Below are 21,254 nucleotides of genomic sequence, written 5' to 3'. Positions count from 1 at the left end.
ATTCAAGGGGTACCAGGTGCACTTACCCAGGGTATGTGTTTCCTTTTAGAAATGAGGCACAGTAGAGACTGTAATGTCTTTATGATATATGGTTTATTTACACATATATACAACCTGAGCCTATGATAGTGGGGTTCACTGCATTAACACCCATGAGGCTCTGGCTTCTCCCACAGCCACAGCAGACTTGGACTTAAGCAGACTTAATATAATGCATTTTTATGTTATGTTCACTAATATATTCAACACATCTTTTACCTAATGTATGCATTTTTGTAAACATTGGTTGGAGAGCTGCATTGCAAAATTCAGATAAGTACGAATTTCAAATGATGCCTGTGTTTCAGTTCTCATGCTGTTTTTGAAAGTGCAGATTAGATAGATTCACCACTAAATGTGAACTGTATCAAATTGCTCCCCTATCCCTACTCAAGAGGACTGCATCCTATTTGACACCTCCACCCTCAAACAGCAGCTCCCTCACCATCATGATGATGACCATTGATCCAGCCATGATTCTTTTGAAACGGCTCCGTGTGGGGAAATAGGGCTCCTCCGCTCCAGTGATTGGATTTGTGGTTGTCATGGGTGCCATAGCAGTGAATTGGGGCCGTGGACGTTCCTACAACAAAGGAAACCTGAAGTGGGCTCTGTGTCACCGTTGGGCTTTTGTGGTATTAGAGGGCCCCCCCCCCCAAGGCTAGTACCTCGATATCTTCGAAGTCTGAACAGTCCCAGCGGTATGTCAAGGTAGCATTCAGCCGCTTCCAGTATTCAAGAAATGTGACTGCCCATAAAGACATGAAGATACTGAAGAAGACAGTCCCACCATGATCAAAGAGGCGACCAGCCTGAAAAGAATAGGGGAAAAAGGGAAGGAGCTGCACTTAAGCATGTGCCAAGACACTCTTAGACTGGGACAGAGTTGAATTTGTATCCAGGGCAAACTACAGATAGCCCAGTTTTTAAAATGCAGTTCTACCCAAATCACAAAGTGAGGAGCAGGGGTGTGGTTTAAAGAAGCAAAGGGGGACAAACATGATTCCTGCTAAACCTTCCCTGCCCACAAGTCCCTTTAAATCTCAGTCACCCACTTTACATGCATTTAAAGGCAAACCTACATTTTAAGACATGGGCCTGCTGACGTTGCATGTAGTTTGGCCCCAAAAGATAAAGGCGGAGCTAGTTGCATTATGCACTAAAAGCAAGCCCTGAGTTCAAAAAGTTGTGTTACGCAATGTGAAAGATTGAGTTTCAGTTTAATGCTGGTGAACAAATGCTACATGAACAGAGGCTGGATCAAATTATTTTTTACGTGGAAGCTGATAGCACATAGCTGATGTCTTGCCTTGAGCCTGTGGGTAAGTACATAGGCTCAAGGCAAAGTAAGCGTGGAGGAGGCTATCTGAACCACATGGAAGTGTAGAAGATCAGCATATCACAGTAAATCCAATGTACTTTTCTGTGTAACCCTTTATCTGAGAACACACAACGTACTCCTAATCTAACACATTACTTTAATGAAGTGTTGACAAATGCTTCACCGTTATGCTTGAATCAGTGCTGTCCCAGAGCCACAAACTGTACCTGAAACATTGGGCAAATGGTGGAGAGGTTCCAATAGGGGCAGACTTTGCAGAGTGGGCACATGTTGTATTTCCCCTCACTGGTACAGATCTCCTTCCTGTTGTGCAGATGGGAGCAAAAATAAAAGGGTAGGAAAAAAGCAATTAACCCACCACATTAAAATTACTGACTCATAGCTTCTCTTCAAAAAACACTTTGTTTTTCTGGCCTTTGGCTCTTGCTGTTCCTAAGGCTGCCTTTCCCATTCTTGCAAGGATAGGTATGGCCACATTAGGTACTACTTAACACTAGCTGCATAGGCAAAGCCACCATTCACATTCTATTGATATCCCCAAGGAACTTATTTCTAATGAGCAGAAATCTCTGCCACATTCTGCTCCAGATCTGTGAAAAAGCCGGGGGTTACAAAGCCAAATGGCTTGTCAATGGTTTTACAAGCAGAAAAGTGAGAAAGAAGAGAAGAAATTAGAACTTACGTAGGGATGTCATCAAGCATCATAAATATGCCTATTATGAAGACTAGTGTCCCCACTACAGCTGCTGGCAAAAGCCACCCAGTGTAGAAACCTAAATAAAGAGAGGTAAAAGCATATTAGAACTGCAGAAGGGGAGCCTTCACTACCTATGTCTAACTGTTGCCCATCACCAACTTGCTTTCCAGAAAGCCAGAACCAATTTAATTCATTTTGTGGAAAGGACCCATCTTACAAAAAAGGCTTATATTTCCAAGCATAGCAAAGTGCTAGGACTAGGGATGTGAATGGGTGCATTCTGACTGCAAGAAAAGCACTGATCTATTTCCTCCATGGGCAAACTTTCTTAGTTGCATACAGCAAAATGAATCACGTTTTTAAAACACTATTCTACACTACAGACTTATATTGGTTTTATACTACCCTGTCATGCCTTTTCCCATAGAATAGTTGACAACTATATTGTTGTCAGAGATTCCAGATCTCTTCCTCCAGTGAACCATAATTCCTTTAGTTCCAGGGAATGACTACAAAACCAGTTAAAGTCTGTAATGCTGAAATGCCCCCAGTTCTCCATTACCAGTTACCTGGCTTACTAAAATGCACATTTTTGCCAGGTTGGAGAACAGGCTAACAGTTTATACTGACTGACATGCCCATGTCTATGGACATAGTTGTCAACTTTTCCCTTTTCTTGCAAGGAATCCTATTCGGAATAAGGGAATTTCCCTTTAAAAAAGGGAAACGTTGACAGCTATGGCCTATGGAGCAAACAGGAGGGGAAATCCATTTCAGAATAACCACGCTGGGCTCAGTTTGGCACTAGAACAAGATGCTAGGGAAATGGACATAAGCGGCCTTTTACTCACCAAGCCAGGCAAAGTAGAGAGCAATCTTCTCCCCAAAGTACCTGCGGATGTGATCCAATGGCTGGTACTTATTCCACTTACTCCACTGGGCCCAGTAGTGGAAAAGAATCTGCCTCTGATTTAGCTGAATATGGGGAATCTCCTTCTGGGGAATCTTGTAGGGACCCTTTTGGCAGAAGAGGGAAAGTACCCATATCAAGTACAGATTTGTTTAAAATGTGCTGTGTTTTATATTAACTTGCAGAAATTCCCTGTTAAGAGTTGAATAACGTATCTTTTTAAAATAGAATAATCAATTGCAGCCTTCATGAATAGATCACAATTTTAATATGTATTTAAAAACAAAAACAAAAAAACAACGCTTCCTCATTTGTAACAGAGAAAACGGGGTGCCCAGTATTAAACCTATTCACTCTTTCACAGAATTGCATGAACAAAATCCAAAACTGTAAGTATATTGTTTGTCTTCCGAACAATCAAGGAGATATTTAGATGATAACTAAATAGGGGTGGGTTCTGCTTGCCAAAACCCTGTCAGATGCTCTACACTCAGCTAGGGATGAAGGAATCTGTCAAATTTGGTTTCACTCAGTTTTTCATCTTTCCAAGCTTAAGTCCAGTTTCCCATTTTTCCACATCAATTGCAAATTCTGAAGGACTGCTGCGTTTTGGTTCATGTATTGCTTTGGAAAGAACAAACTGGGTAAGCTCGCATTGTGATGCAAACTGAACTGAATTTCTCCCCCCAACTATCTACAGCACAGTCAGAATAATTCATGAGCTTTAAAGCCAGGGTTCTCAAACTCTGCTACATCAAATTTACTTATTTTTAAAATAAAGCAAATAGCTGTTTAGCTCCCAAAGTAGGTCAGAACTCAGATTTTGAAAGCTCAGCAAGTCCTGCAAATCTTTATTCCATTCCAAATGCAGACAGATCAAAGGCAAATGCAAGCCAAATAAGGCTGGTGTTTTTAGGCTACAAGGAAAGAATCCAGTATATCTATTTGTTTGCATTTGGTGATGTTCCGTAACATTTGCCTAGGGCCAAAATAATTACTTTAGTTTCACTTTTCCTGTGCCATTGCAGATACCTGAAGAAGCCTCACCTTGGGTTTAATGAAGTTCTGTTTGTGAAATTACTACAGTATTGTAAAGGAGCAAAATGCCTACTTAAAAGACCTAGCTGAAGATTTAAAAGAGATCATTTGATTCTTTGCCATCTATGGTAATATGTAGGCACAACTGTTTAGCCAATATAAACAGCAGTCTGCAGCAAGGAAGTGCACTCTAAAGTGGAGCTCATTGTATACAACTCCCACTCTAGACTTTACATAGGATCCTGTTCCCTATATACATAATTAGAACGTCCTGTATTCAGCTGTTTCAGGAAGATTGTATACTTGAGAGTGAACAGTTTTGTGATGTCCTTGGAGACATACATTTCCACAAAATCAGTGGCAGGGTCATTACCATGCAGAAGGCACCCTGGCATCTCCAGTTAAAGCAGGTGGGGGGAACCTTTGGTGCTCCAGTTGTTGCTGAACTATAACTCCCATCAGCCCTAGTAAAGGTAAAGGGACCCCTGACCATTAGGTCCATTCGTGGCCGACTCTGGGGTTGCGGCGCTCATCTCGCTTTATTGGCCAAGGGAGCTGGCTACAGCTTCCAGGTCATGTGGCCAGCATGACTAAGCCGCTTCTGGCGAACCAGAGCAGTGCTTGGAAATGCTGTTTACCTTCCCACCAGAGTGGTACCTATTTATCTACTTGCACTTTTTGATGTGCTTTTGAACTGCTAGGTTGGCAGGAGCAGAGACCGAGCAACGGGAGCTCACCCCGTCGCAGGGATTCGAACCGCCGACCTTCTGATCAGCAAATTCCTAGGCTCTGTGGTTTAACCTACAGCGCCAAGCCCTAGTAAGCATGGCCAATAGACAGAGCTGGCGGGATTTGTAGTTCAGCAACAACTGGAGGGCCAAAGGTTCACCACACTTTTGAAAGGGTCAGGTAGCAGGTGATGATAGAAAGACCTTCGCCTGAGGCCACTGCCAGCCTGCTCATGTTTTCAAATCTCCCTGTTTTCTATTTCAGTGTCACTATGGGCTAACTAACCCATTTGAAAGTGGAATAGGAAGAGCACTTGCCAACTTACATCATGCAATGGGAATGCAGCTGTGAAGACCTCCTCATTCAGCAGCCTTTCTATTCCAACCTGCCCTGCCTTTGGGTTGCCATATGATGTGGTGGCCAGGATCTCATATAGCTGAAGGGAAGCACAAAGAGGTTATTTTGACTTCTACAGTTAGCAGCCATCATCCATATTTTTTAAAAAAAGTAAATCTGCAATAGTACCTCTCCACCATCATTCTGATTAACTGTTCATATTCTACTTCTCACTTTACATTTCCTTCTCTCATTATCAGGAGTCTGGCTATACTTTAATTTGGATGACAGGACTTGGTTTTTCTTTCTTTACCTTTTTTAACATAATGTCATCACAGATAAATCTACCCGCTACGCTCAGTTAAGAAGTAGGAAAGGGAATCTTGAGACCAATGAAATGGCAAAACAGGCCAGGCGTTGTACAGAGAGATGAAGGGAGAAAAAGTCACAACCAAAGAAGAAAATAGCAGATAAAAACTGAATAAGGAGAGAGAGAATAAAGGCCAGGATGAGGGGAAAAAGTGAAATGTTTGTTTGTTTGATTCTGTGCCCAGTCAGTAACCATACTGGGTGGATATCAAAACCCATCAAGAGTGCTGAAGCTGCAGTCAAGTTCCAGTTCCCATTGCATACTTCACCAGGCGTGCATTCATTTCACCATGCGGACTTGGGACTTACTATTCTGTGTCGCTGTGTGGTGTTGAAGAAGGTATCGTGATGTTCACTCCCAAGAAACCTTGGAGACAAATGTTTAATATTAACAACAACAACAACAACTTACTGAAAATTCAAAGCAGGAGAGAATAATTGCTTTTAATCCCAAATAAAGTAATACATCAATTTTCAAACGTCTCCATTGATGAACATTTTGGTTTTTGAATGCCGTAAACCCGAGAGTAAATGCTTCGGTTTTCGAACATGCCTCAGAAGTCGAACATGCCACGCGGCTTCTGCTGAGTGCAAAATCCTGAGGCCTAGCTGTCGGCTATTGAGTTTTCTGTTTTCGAACGTTTCAGAACTCAAACGGATTATGTTCGAAAAGCAAGGTACCACTGTAATAGTTTTTAATCCTTAACAAATATGAAGAATACTGCATGGTCTAGACTATAGATCTCTGATCAAAAAAGACTAGACACATATGCAGATCACCAGGAATGTCAAGAGAGGCAGCCTCAGAAATCCTAGAGCCTACCATTTCTAACACCAAGGCTGCATACACACTGAAACTTTAGAGCGCATGCACAGCATATTTTCTCCCTCAAGAAAATGGTTGTTTGTTAAAGCTTACTGGAAATTCTAAGTCTGTGAAGGGTAAACTACAGTGCTCAGAATTATTTGAGGGGAGAAATGTACTTTGAATGTGATTTAAATGTATACGCAATGTGTATGCAACCCGAGAAAAGGAGAAGTTATTGGTAAAATATAATGTGTGTGTTTAAAAAAACTTCTGAGACAATTAGGGCTTATTCACACTTAGCTTTTGCCACGCTCTTTCCAGGCAGAGGTCCATGCTTTAATGCTCCGTGTCAGAGCGTGCGGGGATGCATTGTGTTGCCCCAAGTTTTCTCCACAAAACCCGCTCTTTATAGTTGAATTGGAGCAAACGTCAATTTGGGTTTTCTGTGGATTGACGTTTGCTCCAACTGAGCTTTAAAGATCAGCTTTTTGCAAAGAAAGCTCCAGAGCAGAAAAAAAGGAGTTCGGACACAGAGCTTTAAATCTCAGAGGATACCTGGCCTGGAAAGAGCAGAGGAAAGGAAAGTGTACATAAGCCCTCAGATCCTCACATATAGTTTGTGAGGCACTGTTGACCCCAGTTACTTATTTGTCAGCTGCCTCATGCAACAAGTCTCTAGGTGATGTATAATAGAATATAAAACAAGCGTCAATATGCAGAACATTTTAGAGAGAGAAGGATGCGATACTGAAAAAGATGGCATCAAGGCCCGATTCACTTGGTCTCCTCTCCCCCACCCCACTAGGCCATTCTATCACCAACTGCCTTGTTGGAGGGATCCTGATTACTTCTTAATATATTTATGTTGTTCATTGTGGTTTTTAAGATTAAAGTTTAGTTTAAGGTTTACTGTAAGCAGACTCGGAAGGAGATGTATCCTAAAAGGTAAGTATTTGTAATACATGAAAAACTAAACTTCTGCGTAACTATATTGTCTTATTGGAAAAGGGAAGGCCTCAATAAAGGCATGATATTTTTAAACTTGCAAGTGGGGTCATGCCTAATAACGTCCATGAGGTATCTTGTTCACATGGGTTTACTAAGGTACACTTGACTCCCAAATATGACTGGTATTGTGACTTTTTTCTATCCACAAACTGCAGTCTTAACCATGTCGACTAAGAAGTCCATCCGAGTTTCATGGGGCTTACTCCTGGGTATGTGGATACAGAATTGCAACCTTAAAGCCAGTAGTAAGATGTATTTCTTAAAATTTTGCCCTGTTTTTCCACATGAAGAGCCCTTGAGGGAGCTTTCCAAAAGCCATCTCCCAACATCAATAAAAGCAACGAGAAGGTACTACATGAAAGCAGCAGATAGTGGAAAATAAAAAACAGCAAATAAAACCAAAATAGTGACATTTATATATAGCTGAATGTCTGCTCTAATTTGGGAAGAGGGTGGGTCAAAGAATAATTAATTCCAAATTCTTACCAGGGTAATTTATTTGCCTTGAAATGACAGGTGTAGTAATCCAAGGGAAAGTTAGGAACCTCATCATAGAGCATATTGGGGATGCCCAGCTTCACCAGCAACCTGTGAGACCAGTTAGCTACAGCCTGAATATTGGGCACAACCTGAGGGATAAAACAACAGATAACTCTACTGTATATGCTAAGCAAGTGCAGGGAGGGGGACACTCTTAACAGTCTGCATACAAGACAGGGAGGAAAGAGAAATAACACAGGCAAGACCAAGCAGAAGGTGAAAGAACCTGAGGTTCTGTTAAAGCAGGGGTTGGCAACATTTTTGGGCCCATTTGTGGGTACCACACACACACACAGAATCTATTGCTATGGATCTAGGGGGGGTCCCCACTAAATCCTAAGAATGAATAAATACCGTACTAGGATTTTGATTAATGGGGATATGTACCAGAAAGGGAATTCCTGGGCTGTTTATGCAAACCAACCTGGCGAGCTATGGCTATCAAAAGAACAATCTCTTCTTCTTTGGCGATCACTTGTAGCCGAGTAAGATTGTCTTCCATAAACACGGTTTAAACAATGAGTCTGTAAGTGACTGTGGAGGCCAATTCTGGATCCACACATCCTTCCACAGTGGGGACATTGGTTTCTGGGCAGGAGTTGATCACGGTGTGCATTTGCGCGTTTCTCCTTTGCGTCCTGAGTTCGAGTGTCTTCAAACCCCATGACACCTTTGGTAAAGGCTGTTCTCCAATTGGAGCACTAGCAGGCAAGTGTTTCCCAATTGTTGGTGTTTATAATACATTTTTTAAGATTTGCCTTGAGACAGTCTTTAAACTGTTTTGTTGACCATCAACATTACACTTCCCATTTTTAAGTTCGGAATAGAGTAGTTGCTTTGGAAGACGATAATCAGGCATAAACACAACATGACCAGTCCAATGAAGTTGATGTTGAAGAATCATCGCTTCAACACTGGTGATCTTTGCTTCTTCCAGTATACTGGTATTAGTTCGCCTGTCTTCCCAAGTGATGTGTAAAAATTTTCGGAGACACCATTGATGGAAACTTTCAAGGAGTTGGAGATGGCGTTTATAAGTGGTCCATGTTTCACAAGCATACAGTAAGGTTGGTAGTATGATAGTTTTGTAAACAAGCATTTTGGTTTCCCTGTGAATGTCCCGGTCCTCAAACACTCTGCACTTCAACTGGGAGAAAGCCACACTCACAGAGCTCAGGCGATGCTGGATTTTGGCATCAACATCAGCCCTTGTGGAAAGATAACTGCTCAGGTAGGAGAAGTGATCAACATTTTCCAACGTTATGCCATTGAGTTGGATTTGTGGTGCTGCAGAGGGGTTGTTTTGTACTTGTTGGTGCAGCACTTTGGTTTTTTGGATGTTGAGCGATAGGCCAAGCTTTTCGTAAAAGGTAAAGGACCCCTGACAGTTAAGTCCAATCGTGAACAACTCTGGGGTTGAGGCACTCATCTCGCTTTACTAGCCGAGGGAGCCGACATTTGTTCGCAGACAGTTTTTCTGGGTCATGTGGCCAGCATGACTAAGCCGCTTCTGGCGAAACCAGAGCAGTGCACGGAAATGCCATTTACCTTCCTGCCGGAGTGGTACCTATTTATCTACTTGCACTTTGACGTGCTTTTGAACTGCTAGGTTGGCAGGAGCAGGGACTGAGCAACGGTTCGTAGAGGGCCATTAACAATACAAGGGAACTCCCCCCCCCCCAGGTGTGACTAGAGACTGGGAATTTGGGAGCTTGCCAGGGTAACTGCTCTGGGGGAGGGCAAGAGATTTCCGGGAAGAAGGAGGAGGAAGAAAAGCTGGAAGGGGATGCTGGCAAAACTGCTTGCACAACTGCTTCAGGAAAGGACCATACCATAAGATCAGTGCAGACTTAAGGTGGAAATAGGTGATTAAACCATATTTCTTAAAGCCAGAACAGTCTCCGCCGTGTCTTCTATCCTCCAAAGGGACATAGACCCTGTGTGTGTGCCTGGGACCCCTTGGGCTCTTGCCACCACTCGGCAGAGAGGGGCAGGCACCCAGCTTTCGTAACACTATTCTATTGGCTACAACAGAATGCTTCTTTCAAGCCCAGTTTCAGGGAAGAGGGGACCCATGGGTTTTTGGTGGAGGACCAAATGACACAACCTTTTGCCTAATAAAAACAAAAGCCTGTACATAGAAACTAGATTCCACAATCAGATTCTTGCCTACTCTTGTTTCCAACATAGAATGTTATGTAGAAAAGCTTTTTAATGGGGTAGCATTTAAATATGCAACCCCCCGCCTCCACCTGCAGTCTGATAAGACACAGTCCAGGAACAACAATCTTACCGCCCCATTTGCTGTTTGCATTGTTATGGGTTTGCAGGTGGAAACTTTCTCCTAAAATTATTGGTTGCCAGGTTCTCCCCATAATTTCTGGTATTAGTAAATGTGGGGTTTGATTAATGGATTCAGCAAGACCTAAAAAACAAGTCAAGCCAGCTTCTGCAAGAGATTGGCTAAAAGAGTTGCTGGACTTACGCTGTCCTGCCAAGAACAGGACTGGGATTCTGACAAGCACTGCAGGGACCTGGCTTAGCTAGTCCAGCATATTGTTTGCACAGTGACCAACCAGATGCCTGTGGGAACTCAAGCACAAGAACACTCTCCCCTCCTGTGGTTTCCAGCAACTGGTTTTCAGAAGCATTGCCACCTTGAAACTTACAACCTAAGCAGAGAACAAAGTTTGACCCACTGGCATTTAAGCTCCATAACATTCTCACCTGCAAGGGAACCCTCAGCCTGAGGTCTTCAGCATAATAACAGAGCACACTCCAAGGAGCGCTCAGCAATATAAAGTGTACCAGCTTCCTTGCATTCTGGGCAATGTGCTAGAAAGGAAAAAGGAGATGGGAAGCATTAGGGTCAGTCAGCTACATGGAGTTTCTTTGCAAGACAAGTATTTTTTTAATGAGGCACTCAAACAATCTTCTACAGCTGAGGACAAATGTATGTAGCCCTCTGCATCATAGGGCAGCTGTTTCCATTACTTTCATACAGCTATACTATGCTGAAATTAATCTCAACTTTTCCTTTCCCAAAAGTGAGTTTACTAGCTTTGATCCCATAAAGCAGCGGTTCTCAACCTGTGAGTCCCCAGATGTTGTTGGACTACAACTCCCATCATCCCTGAGCTCTGGCCTTGCTAGCTAGGGGTGATGGGAGTTGTAGTCCCAAAACATCCGGGGACCCACAGGTTGAGAAAGGCTGCCATAAAGGTATAGTCATATCCACAGTACTGAGAGACACATTCATAAACCAGTGATGCAGTAGGAAAAAAAATGTCTGAAACCATGTCATTGCATTAGTGTAGTCTTCACCAATCTGGTGCCCACCAGATGTTTTGGACTACAAATAAGGCAGGGTGTAAATAATTCCATAAAATAAATACACAAAATGTTGGTATTGGGACTTCTATTTACAGAAAGGATGTAGATTGACCCACCCGTATTGTTATGCTTTAATTTTTAACCTTGTGAGTAATCAAACACAGCCACAGTTTTGACCAGTAGGGCTCTGTTGATGAGGGGAACTGGAGCTGAGCTTACAGTTGAGTTTGTTTTGCCCTCCACTCTTCAGGTACAATTTTGAGCAGTGGAACTTTAAAAGGGTTAAATAAGAGGAGGGCAGATACATCAGTAACAATCAAGAAAAAGCTAAAAGAAGAAGTCTCTTCCACCCCCCACCCCGCTACACCCAGCACTTAACCAAAACAAAACCCACAAAATACTAGAACAGAAGAGTCCGGTTACCTTTTCCATTCTAATCCCTTTCTTCTGGAGTTTCTTCAGAAAATTCTCTCGCCACACACTATGTATTTCAAGTGATCTCTTCTGCCTTCGATTCGATTTCTCAGCCACATCACCTTGTCCTTCCAAATTCTGGTAATCTGATTCCCATACCAGAATAAAGTCTGAGACAAAGCACACACACACACAATACAAATATAACATCAGCAGTAAGCCAAGTAGGAAGGCAATTAGTCACCCTAAACATCTGTCACATCCTAAGTATGGGGAACAGCATGGAGTGGACATAGGGGAATCCTAGATGACAGCGGGGTGCTACAGGAAAGGTAGGAACAGACTAGGGACTCACTCTTGCTGCACTACCTATCACCTTTTCCTGCTGTCCAATTAGAGCACGCAAATGAACAGGAAAATCACATTTCTGTTTTGTTTTTAACTGATTTTTAAAAGAAAAAGATGGATCGACATTACAAAACATTCAAAACAAGTTCAGCCTTTCAATATCATATATGGTTCTATCTAAGAACAGAACAGAAAAGAGAATTTTTTTTGGGGGGGGGGGTTTAACTTTGACTGTGTTGAGAAAAGTAATACTTCAGCAGTTAGGAGTAGGAACTCATGCACAAATCAATTTTCCAGTCACTGTGTTCCTGAACTTTTGGGGGTTTTATATGCACTTGTTACAAAACCAAAAAATTAAAACCTGAATAACATACTTAAAGTTAAAATCTGCAAAAAGAATAAAACTTGTAAAACGTGTCTATAAGAGAGTTGCTGAGTTCTCAGAGCAATGGAAAGGAACTGAGGCAGCGTTGCTTCAAGAATGACCACCTCCTAGTGGTGCAGCAATAAAACTGCTAGCACATTGGTAAAGCTAAGTAGGTTCTGGTATGGTTTCAAATTGGATGGGGAACTACATGTTCAGCTTCCTGCATTGCAGGGGGTTGGACTAAGTGACCCTCGGGTCCTTCCAACTCTGCAATTCTATGATTCTATGATATCCTTTCAAAAGGGAAGTCCTGCTGATCTCAGAAATCTTTACCCAGCTTGTGCATTTAGTGATGAACTGTGTTCTCTTACCTATCCTGGCTGTCTCATCACTGAAGAGGTTCGCAGTGCTCTTTACAGCATGGCTTAATGGCGCTTGTTTATTCCTCTGTAAACAAAATGTTAGTAATGAATGAAAAAGTAGATAGGGTCATATTTCTCAGTCCAGCAGTACTAGCTGTCGAAATGAGATTAGAATGGTGCCATCATTTTTGGTCAGTCCAAATCATCACCAAAATACAAGAAGCAGGAATTTGCTGCTCCAGCCTTGAGTGCTGAATCTCTCAGTATGGCAGTGTTTGCCCATAACGCCAAAGCAAGAACATTGGCTTAATATACTGTGCTTTGCATGGGCTGCACACTGATGCACGCAGCCTGATCACTCCTAATCTGTTTCACTATACCCTTCATGCAAGTGGGTAAATCATCTGGAAAGGAAAATCCTGGAATCAAGGCTTGTTCTCTCTAACAAACCAAGATGGTTAGCCTTGCTGTCAGCCAAGGTTTGCTGCTGGCTTATGAATCCTGGCTTGCCTAGAAGAAACAAACCACAATCCTGGATTGGGACACAACCTTAAGCTATTATAGATTGTTTGCCCACTCACATGAAGTGGAAACAATTAGGATGCATGCAAGGTTCATGGCTTATCATTTATGTGCTAATACAATCAATGGCTCTCCTCAGCCCTCCACAACTATTACCATAACCTCAAAGAGGGTCCTGTAGCTGAACGTCTCACTTTGCAGAGTTAGAAGAGGGATGAAACAACCTATCAATGTTGGCTCAAGCCATTGTTGCATCTGAAACAGAGCACCAAATGGCACCATCACCTGCTAGCACTTGAAAAAGTCTCCCTCCACGAGACACCAAATACTAGCGTACCTTCATCTGTTCCCCTAAACTCCACTTCCTAAAGCCACCAGCTTCACTTTGTTGCACAGTAGGGCTGACCCAACTACCATTTAGCTTTTCTCATGCCCAGTTTTACCACCTTGCACTACTACATCCAAATCTGCCTATTCCCCTTCCTTCCTCAATAAGGACAAGCTAGTTTGAATAATATACAAGTCATATACAGTAACCATGAGTTGTATTCAAAGCTGTGTGCATGAGCAGAACAGATTTCTACTTGCTTGGCAGAAATTCATTTTTTTGTCCTTCCCCCTGCCCAGTGCCCCTCAAAATCTGCTCGTGAGGGTTCGGGAACTGTTACTAAAGCAGCCCTTTGTGAGACACAAGGGGTTTCAAGGGGGAGAAGAGGAAGTCCCTTTGCATGAGTGGAATCCCACTCACAGAAAGTGGGGTGTAAATCAATCTAGGTCTTGTTGCTAGAGAACAGAGGTTTCTCATGTCAGGTCTGATATAACACTGCTGGCTGGTGGAGGGCTGGGTTGTTCCGCCTCAATACAGAGGTACCTCGGGTTAAGAATTTTGCTTCAGGATGAGAACAGAAATCGTGCAGCAGCAGTGGGAGGCCCCATTAGCTGAAGTGGTACCTCAGGTTAAGAACAGTTTCAGGTTAAGAATGGACCTCCAGAACGAATTAAGTTCTTAACCAGAGGTACCACTGTACCTTTCTTCTCCCAACAGTTCAAGTGTGAGGGCAAAAACACCTTCCTCCCCATCCCTGCTCACCTCCTCCACAATAGGGCTCTATAGAATTATACTGTTATAGAAATAGGGGGGACTCCTCTAAACCCTAGAAATTAATAAATGCTAGGATTTGGGGTTCTTTGTGATATGAAGGGAGAATAAGAAACTGCAGGGGGATTCCTGGACAGCCTTATGCAAACCAGTCTGGCTGGCTGAGGGAAGAGCAGAGCTGTTAGCATTACAACAGAGAGCAATTGAGGGTCAACAACTCCTTGTCCCAGGTGTGACAAGAGACTGGAGAGTTGGAAGGTTGCCAGGGTAACTGTTCTGGGGGAGGGCAAGTGGCTTCTGGGAAAAAGAAAGAGGAAGAAAGGGGAGGTCCATCTTGGTGAGGGTGAAGGAAGGACTGCCTGCAATGCTCTGGGCCAGGGGCCAGCAAACTTTTTCAGCAGGGGGCCGGTCCACTGTCCCTCAGACCTTGTGGGGGGCCGGACTATATATTTTTCTTGGGGGGGGGGGGAATGAACGAATTCCTATGCCCCACAAATAACCCAGAGATGCATTTTAAATAAAAGGACACATTCTACTCATGTAAAAAGACGCTGATTCCCAGACCATCTGTGGGCCAGATTTAGAAGGTGATTGGGCCGGATCCGGCCCCTAGTTTGCCTGCCCATGCTCTGGGCCATGCTGTAAGATCTGGACGTCCTCCATGCAGATAGAAGGTAATAATAGACAAATAAACCCTATTTCTTAAAGCAAGGCAGCCTCCACTGTGCCTTCTGTTCTCTGAAAGGACACAGACCCTGTATGTGTGCCTGTGACCCCATGCGCTCTGGCCACTGCTTGGCAGAGAGAGGAGGCAGGCGCCGGGCTTTTGTAACAATACTGTCTACAACAGTGGTTCTCAAAGAGTGTTGTGCACCACACTGGTGTGGCAAGAGAGGGTGGCAAGTGCGGCAGGAAGATTCAGAGGCAATCAAAGAAATATTTAAACATATCCTATAGGATAGGATAGGATCGAAATATTTTTATTTTTATTTGCAGGATATGGACCTTTAAAAGCACTGCTAGTTGTTTCTTTTTGTTTTCCAATGTATCTTATCACTTTAAAAATGTGGTGTGAGCAAATTTTTATTCTGAAAGTGTGGCCCAGAGGAAAATGGTTTGAGAATCCCTGCTGTAGAAGATGTGCCTCTAACTTTAAAGCATGTGGTTTTCAGAGCCTTTCTGTCTGGCCCTTTGAACTTTCCCTAAGTCTCTCTTCCTTTCTGGGCCATGCTTCTCACTGGCCCTGGAAGATAGGAAGGGGTGCGTGTGTAGGAGGAACTTCTAATTTTTGTGTGACTGGAATGTAGTCTACTGTACAAAGGATAAGAGACATTATCTGAGTCCAAGGACAACTTTATGGTGAGGCAAAAACACTCAAGGCAGGGCTGGTGAGGGGTGAGTCCTGAGTCCTGGGAATAGGGGGTTTGGGTGGAGATTGGCACATAGAGTCCTGAAGGCCAGTCAGAGAGGATTAGAGGGCTGATTTTGGCCCCAGGCCTGAGTTTTCCCACCCCTGCCTAGAAAATATGTACCTAAGCAGCCAGTTCTTCCTCAACCCTAAAAAAGACAAGTAATTTTTTCTTACCCGTGGGACCTCAGGGTAACTCATGGGTTGCCTCCCACCCTTGGCATCCTCTATATTCTGCCCATAGTTATCAGCAAAGCTTTCATATGTGGTCTGCTTTGAGACTTTCTCGGGGCCCAAGGTGATGAATTCATATATGTAGTCCTCCGTGGTCTTTAAGCTCCCATAACCAGCCTCCTGGAGATCCTGCTCATCTGTGATCAGAGTGTCATCCTCTTTGGTCTTTCTCCGCTGCATCTTTATTTTTCATGCCACCATCAAGCCGTCTAGGAGGAATTGAGCCAACAACTGAGTGTGCAGGAAAGCACAGAAGAGTCCAAGCATGTGTGCTGCAAGGAGAAAATTTCCCACCCACCCCCTTCTCCTCAGGAAGACAGCTTGAATGCAACCACTACTGCTGGCAATCTGCTCCCTGTCTAACCAGTCCAGCTGCTTAAAAAGGCAGCAGAACATCCTGGTAAAGTCATATGGGAAAGGGGAAGGAAGAGTATGGTAAGCACACGTGGCCACAACTCCAGGTGGAGGACTGCCCTGCAAGAAAAGCAGGTAGATGTAGCTCCTTCAAGTCACGTCTGAAAATAGCCAGTGTTGTCAAAGTAGCCACAGACACCCGCTCACTTGCTTAAAGCTTCCACCTTTTAGGAATGCAACCTGACTAGCCAGAAAGAAGGAAATGGCTCAGTGTAGTTCACTGCCAGAATAGTCAACACCACACCAGATGTACTGAAGCAGCCTGCTAAGCAGCAGAACTGACATTTCCTTTTGCTAGGCAAACAATGGAAATACCTATGGATTTGACTTTCAAATGTTGGGGAGCAGGCCCAAAGGCAGTTCGAAGGGCTTTTCCTACAAGGAATTTTAACCCTTATATGCACTCACTGATACTCGTGTTCTAATTTGAGCCACAACTTTTAAACACTTAGACTTGGAACCTAAGAAAAGTTGACTTAAGGAAGTTAATGGAAGGAGAGCTGAGAAAGGCTCTCTAGCTAGCCAAACCCCTTAATGTAGCCTCTTGTTCCTCCAGCCAGTAAAGGCCAGAGTTATCAACATGCACATGGGGATAGCTCTTCCATGTGGTTATTTGTTTGTTAGTTTGCATATGCTGCCCAATATCCTGGAATTCTAAACTCGTGAGAGCATAAGGAGATCAAATGGGATTAGATGAGAGGAACTATGTCTGTCTATCCAAGCTATGGCTGGTCCCAGAACTCTCTTTGCTCTCTACAATTTTCTCCTCAGACATTGTCATGAGGGACTTAGTTGCGGGGGTGAGGGGAGAAATAAAAAAGGGAAAGGCTGCCTTTTAACCACAGAAGCCCTCACAGGATGCCTCTGCTGAGATTACAAACTTCTTTATAATTTTAGAATAGTCTTACCTCGGGTTACAAACACTTTGGGTTACAAACACTGTTAACCCAGAAGTAGTTGCTCTGGGTTGCGAACTTTGCCCCAGGATGAGAATGGAAATCACGTGCTGGCAGTGGGAGGTCCCATTAGTGAAAGCACACCTCAGGTTAAGAACGGTTTCGGGTTAAGAACGGACCTCCGGAACAAATTAAGTTCGTAACCCGAGGTACCACTGTACTATGTATGTTCCTATACATATTAAAAAGGCTATTGTCATGCTGCAAATTGCGTGACCACCAGTAGGTGTCCATGCCAACTCTAGCATGATAACAGAGTGGTAGGCAAGTGAGCAAGCAGTTTGGGCTCAGGTGAGCTGTTTAGTGGAGGGGGAGAGCCACTTCACAGAGGGGTTTGGCAAAGCTATGAGGGGAGGGTCAAGCTGAGAGAGGATAGGCCAAGGGAGTAGTTGAGGTGTAAAGGGAGGAGTGCCTGCTTGTTTGCTCACTCCAGAGATTCCCATTGCTTGCTGCACTAAATGCTGTGCTCGCCCTGCCCTTCAAAAAGCAAGGTGCAGGGGGGCATGTGGCTTCTTGGATCAATGGCTTAGCTTCTGCTTAGCCATATACTGTATCTCTAACTCTTGTGTGCCTGCTGCACCTTGTAATTAATCTGTGCTTTACCTCTGCACCGATCTGATTTATGCATTGAAGACTTTGGCAGAAACTGAACTGGGAGCTTGAGTTCTTTGTTCGGCAGGGAGGGCCAGGACAACAGCTGTAAAACTCTCTTCTTGAACTGCCCTAGTGCATATCCAATATAATGAGTGATACGCAGCAGCAAAACCATGCCAGACTATTTTACATAACAAAAATGTTGAATATATCTTTTCAAAACAACAACAGACATGCAGATTTTGTGTTTGAGCTCTTTTACACCTTGGCTTTGAAATTCAAATCAAGGGTCCGAATTAGAAACATAGGAAGTGAAAGCAAACTTCACCCTTAATTGACAGCTTCCTGAATTTGCCAGCTGGCAGCTCAGCTGGGGTTGTGTAACTATGGTAAATGAGAAATATAAACCTGTCTGACCAGAAATGATTCAGGAAAAGGACAAGAGGCTAGTTGTGGTTATTGGCTCTATTACTTCAGTTTGTGTGTTGACTGGAGGGTGAAATTAGAAACAAAATGTTAGCTTCCAAGAAAAAAAAGCCGCATTCACTGCATGGTGAATTGATAGCAAACCTGAACTAATTAATGCCTTTCAACCATTTGGAAAAAACTTCCTAAATGGACTTCAAATTCTACACTAGGCTTCCTAATTATGGAATCCTGCACCAATGTCCAACTCTTTTTCACAACCGATGCAAACCATTTGAATATAAATAACTGAAGATTGTCTTGGGGACAGTATCCAATTTCTCTTTGGAAATTTGTTTTTAACTGTTTTATTTATTGCAGTTGTACAACAGGATGGTATTTGGTAACGTTTAACAGTTTTTTTTGTTTTTTGTTTAATTATTCTTATTCTTATTTGAATTTATATACCGCCCTGTATCTGGAGGTCTCAGGGCAGTTCACATAAAAAGATCACAGTATATAAAATAAAAATAAAAGCAATAACCCAATAATAACACCCCCCCAAAGAGCCACATTTTAAATGGGTATGGGATGTTGATCAGGTCAACCAAAGGCCTGGTTAAAAAGGAACATTTTTGCCTGGTGCCTAAAGGTGTATAATGAAGACACCCGGCGAACTTCCCTGGGGAGAGCATTCCACAGATGGGGAGCCACTGCAGAGAAGACCCGTTCTTGTGTTGCCACCCTCTGGACCTCTCAAGGAGGCGGCACACGAAGGAGGGCCCCAGAAGATGATCTCAGGGTCTGGGTAGGTTTAGAAATATCCCATATAAATTAATAAAGTAGGTATTTCTTCTTACTTCTCTGGAGCAGGACTGCAATCCTGCTCACCTGTGGTTCTCTGAGCTCCTGATGCTTTGGTACTCCATTGGCTCCAACCAGCAATGCCAGGGCCAGGGATGTTAGGAGTTGTCATCCACCAACATATGGAGGGCTACAGGTTAGTCACATCTACCATACACAGTTACCTGGGGGTTAGGTCCTACTGAACGCAGTAACACTTACATCCCATTAGACAAACACAGGATTGGACTGCATTGGAACTAGTGATGGAATGCATCTCTCTGATGTAGACGTCCACTAGTGCAAGTGGGGGAAAGGCCATCGCCGAGTGGTAGAATACGTGCTTTCTATGCAGAACATTCCCAGGTTCAATCCCAGCATCTCCAGTTAGGGCTGGGAAATACCCCCGTCTGAAACCCTGGAGAACTAGTGCTAGTACAGATCAGACTCAAAGATGAAATCCAGAGAAACGTGTGAGAAGATGTCCTGCTGCAAGTCTTTCTCCCTCCCATCTCCCGCCACCAGGAAATATGCTCAGCCCAATGCCAAAGGGACCTGAGAAATAAATAAAGCAACATCCTACCACTGCAATACATAAAAGCCCTTCTGTTTCACAGCTAACACATCAGGGGGACTTGTACCCCAGCAGTTTCTTTCAGTGGTGGCCACAAGTTCAAAGTTGGGTTGGGCTGACCTGTGATTTGAGTTTCTGGAAGGATTTCTTTCTCCATCCCAGGCAGATTAGGTTAGTGAGTTTGAGGTTTTACTCTGCAGTTTGTGGCATTGCTTGCTTGCTTGGGGTTTTAGTGCAGGGATAGCCAACGTGGTGCCCTGCAGATGTAGGACAACAACACCCACCAGCCCATTACAATGGCACAATGATGGGAGCCGTAGTCCAATGATACCTGGAGAGCTCACACTGGCTACCTGTTTTAGTGGATGGTGTTGAACCAACACTTCATTAGACAGATGCAGCTATTGTAATGAAGCTACCTGCTGCACTCCAGTTGTTTCAGACTGTGGATGGTGTCAAATTCTATCATGGCAAAAAAACAGACATATAAGACAAGGAATCTAGGCAGGAGACAGACTTAGGCTTGACTGGAGCTGAGCTTCCCAGTTCAGCTGGGGTGAATGCAAGGTGGGAGGGACTTTGAATCTGGTCATGGTATGACAATCAAAGTTCAAAATTCCCAAACACCCCTGATGCCCAAACACTACTTTGCATTGCTTTCCAATTTATATGCAGAAAGGTTTGCTTGTAAATACCTGGTAATGTTGATGAAGTTACTGTGTCCATACTCTCCCTCCCTCTGCTGAGTTGCTATCAGATAGTGGCTCCATTGCACGTATCCCGTGAGATTCCAAGGAAATACAAAGGATGCTAAACGTACTGTTATTCTCCTCCTCCTCCTGGTCTTTCTTCCCTTGAGTTTTGAAGTCAGTAAAATGCCACTGCTCTACTTTTCCACTCTGTTGCTGTTCACCATCCACTCCAAGAGATTCCTGGGTGTATGCATAAGGTGGAGGAATCTGAAACTTGCAGGCAGGTTCCCAAGACCGTTCCTGTTTAATAATTTTACCGGACCTTGCCTTTGTTTGGTAAGAGGGTGTGGATCTGTAGAACCGAGCATAAACGTAAGCAGCCACATTTTGTCAGGTTTTAGCATGTCAAGTGAGTCTTTGTCTGATCAATGGGAAGGAAGGGGAGGTGGGAAGAAAAAAAGGGAGGAGGGACTACTGCTCCTTCACTCCATTGGATGCCTCCTGTTTCCTAATAAGAGCCCTACTGGATGCAAATAAAGGCCTCTAGTCCAGCATCCTGTTCCCTACAGTGACTAATCAGTTACCTATGGGAGGTCCCCAAGCTGGACATAGGCAAAATAGGCCTCTCTTCTGGAGTCATTTTCCAGCAAATAGTATTCAGAGGCAAACCGTCTCCAATAGGAGAGGTAGGACACATTCCTCATGACTAGTAACCATTGATAGCCTTTTCCTCCATTAGCTGTGGTGGAGGGCAGCCGTAGTCCAAAGCATTTGAAGGGTTCCAGGTTGGGGAGGGCCTAGACAACAATCTGTCCTACGGAGAGTTGTTAAAACCTCACCTGCTGCTGCTGACGTGAGAGTTCTGAAGCCGTC

At 43.7% G+C, this 21,254-nt stretch overlaps 1 protein-coding gene across 3 annotated transcripts in view; it reads right to left on the bottom strand.

Moving 5' to 3' along the window:
* The window catches only part of ANO7 (anoctamin 7), a 36,361-nt gene extending 15,246 nt beyond the window's left edge, over positions 1-21,115 (bottom strand). Inside the window, exons 1-13 of one of the 3 annotated variants that reach the window (XM_081006608.1) lie at positions 20,385-21,115; positions 15,847-16,112; positions 12,650-12,725; positions 11,573-11,733; positions 10,544-10,651; positions 7,763-7,905; positions 5,770-5,827; positions 5,081-5,191; positions 2,930-3,095; positions 2,064-2,154; positions 1,588-1,684; positions 708-851; positions 485-622 (exon numbers count right to left, since the gene is read on the bottom strand). In XM_081006608.1, the coding sequence (XP_080862734.1) occupies positions 485-622; positions 708-851; positions 1,588-1,684; positions 2,064-2,154; positions 2,930-3,095; positions 5,081-5,191; positions 5,770-5,827; positions 7,763-7,905; positions 10,544-10,651; positions 11,573-11,733; positions 12,650-12,725; positions 15,847-16,083 (1,530 nt within the window). In that variant the 5' untranslated portion in view covers positions 16,084-16,112; positions 20,385-21,115. Of the gene's footprint in view, positions 1-484; positions 623-707; positions 852-1,587; positions 1,685-2,063; positions 2,155-2,929; positions 3,096-5,080; positions 5,192-5,769; positions 5,828-7,762; positions 7,906-10,543; positions 10,652-11,572; positions 11,734-12,649; positions 12,726-15,846; positions 16,113-17,876; positions 18,011-20,384 lie in introns of those variants that run through there. The other 2 variants (XM_081006606.1, XM_081006607.1) reach the window with 2 other exon arrangements.
* Positions 21,116-21,254: the final 139 nt, after the last annotated feature.

The sequence above is a fragment of the Podarcis pityusensis genome, assembly GCF_964106645.2.
Source record: "Podarcis pityusensis genome assembly, chromosome: 5".
Taxonomy (NCBI): domain Eukaryota; kingdom Metazoa; phylum Chordata; class Lepidosauria; order Squamata; family Lacertidae; genus Podarcis; species Podarcis pityusensis.
Note: the sequence above shows the minus strand (reverse complement) of the source record. Positions and strands in the feature narration are given on the sequence as shown.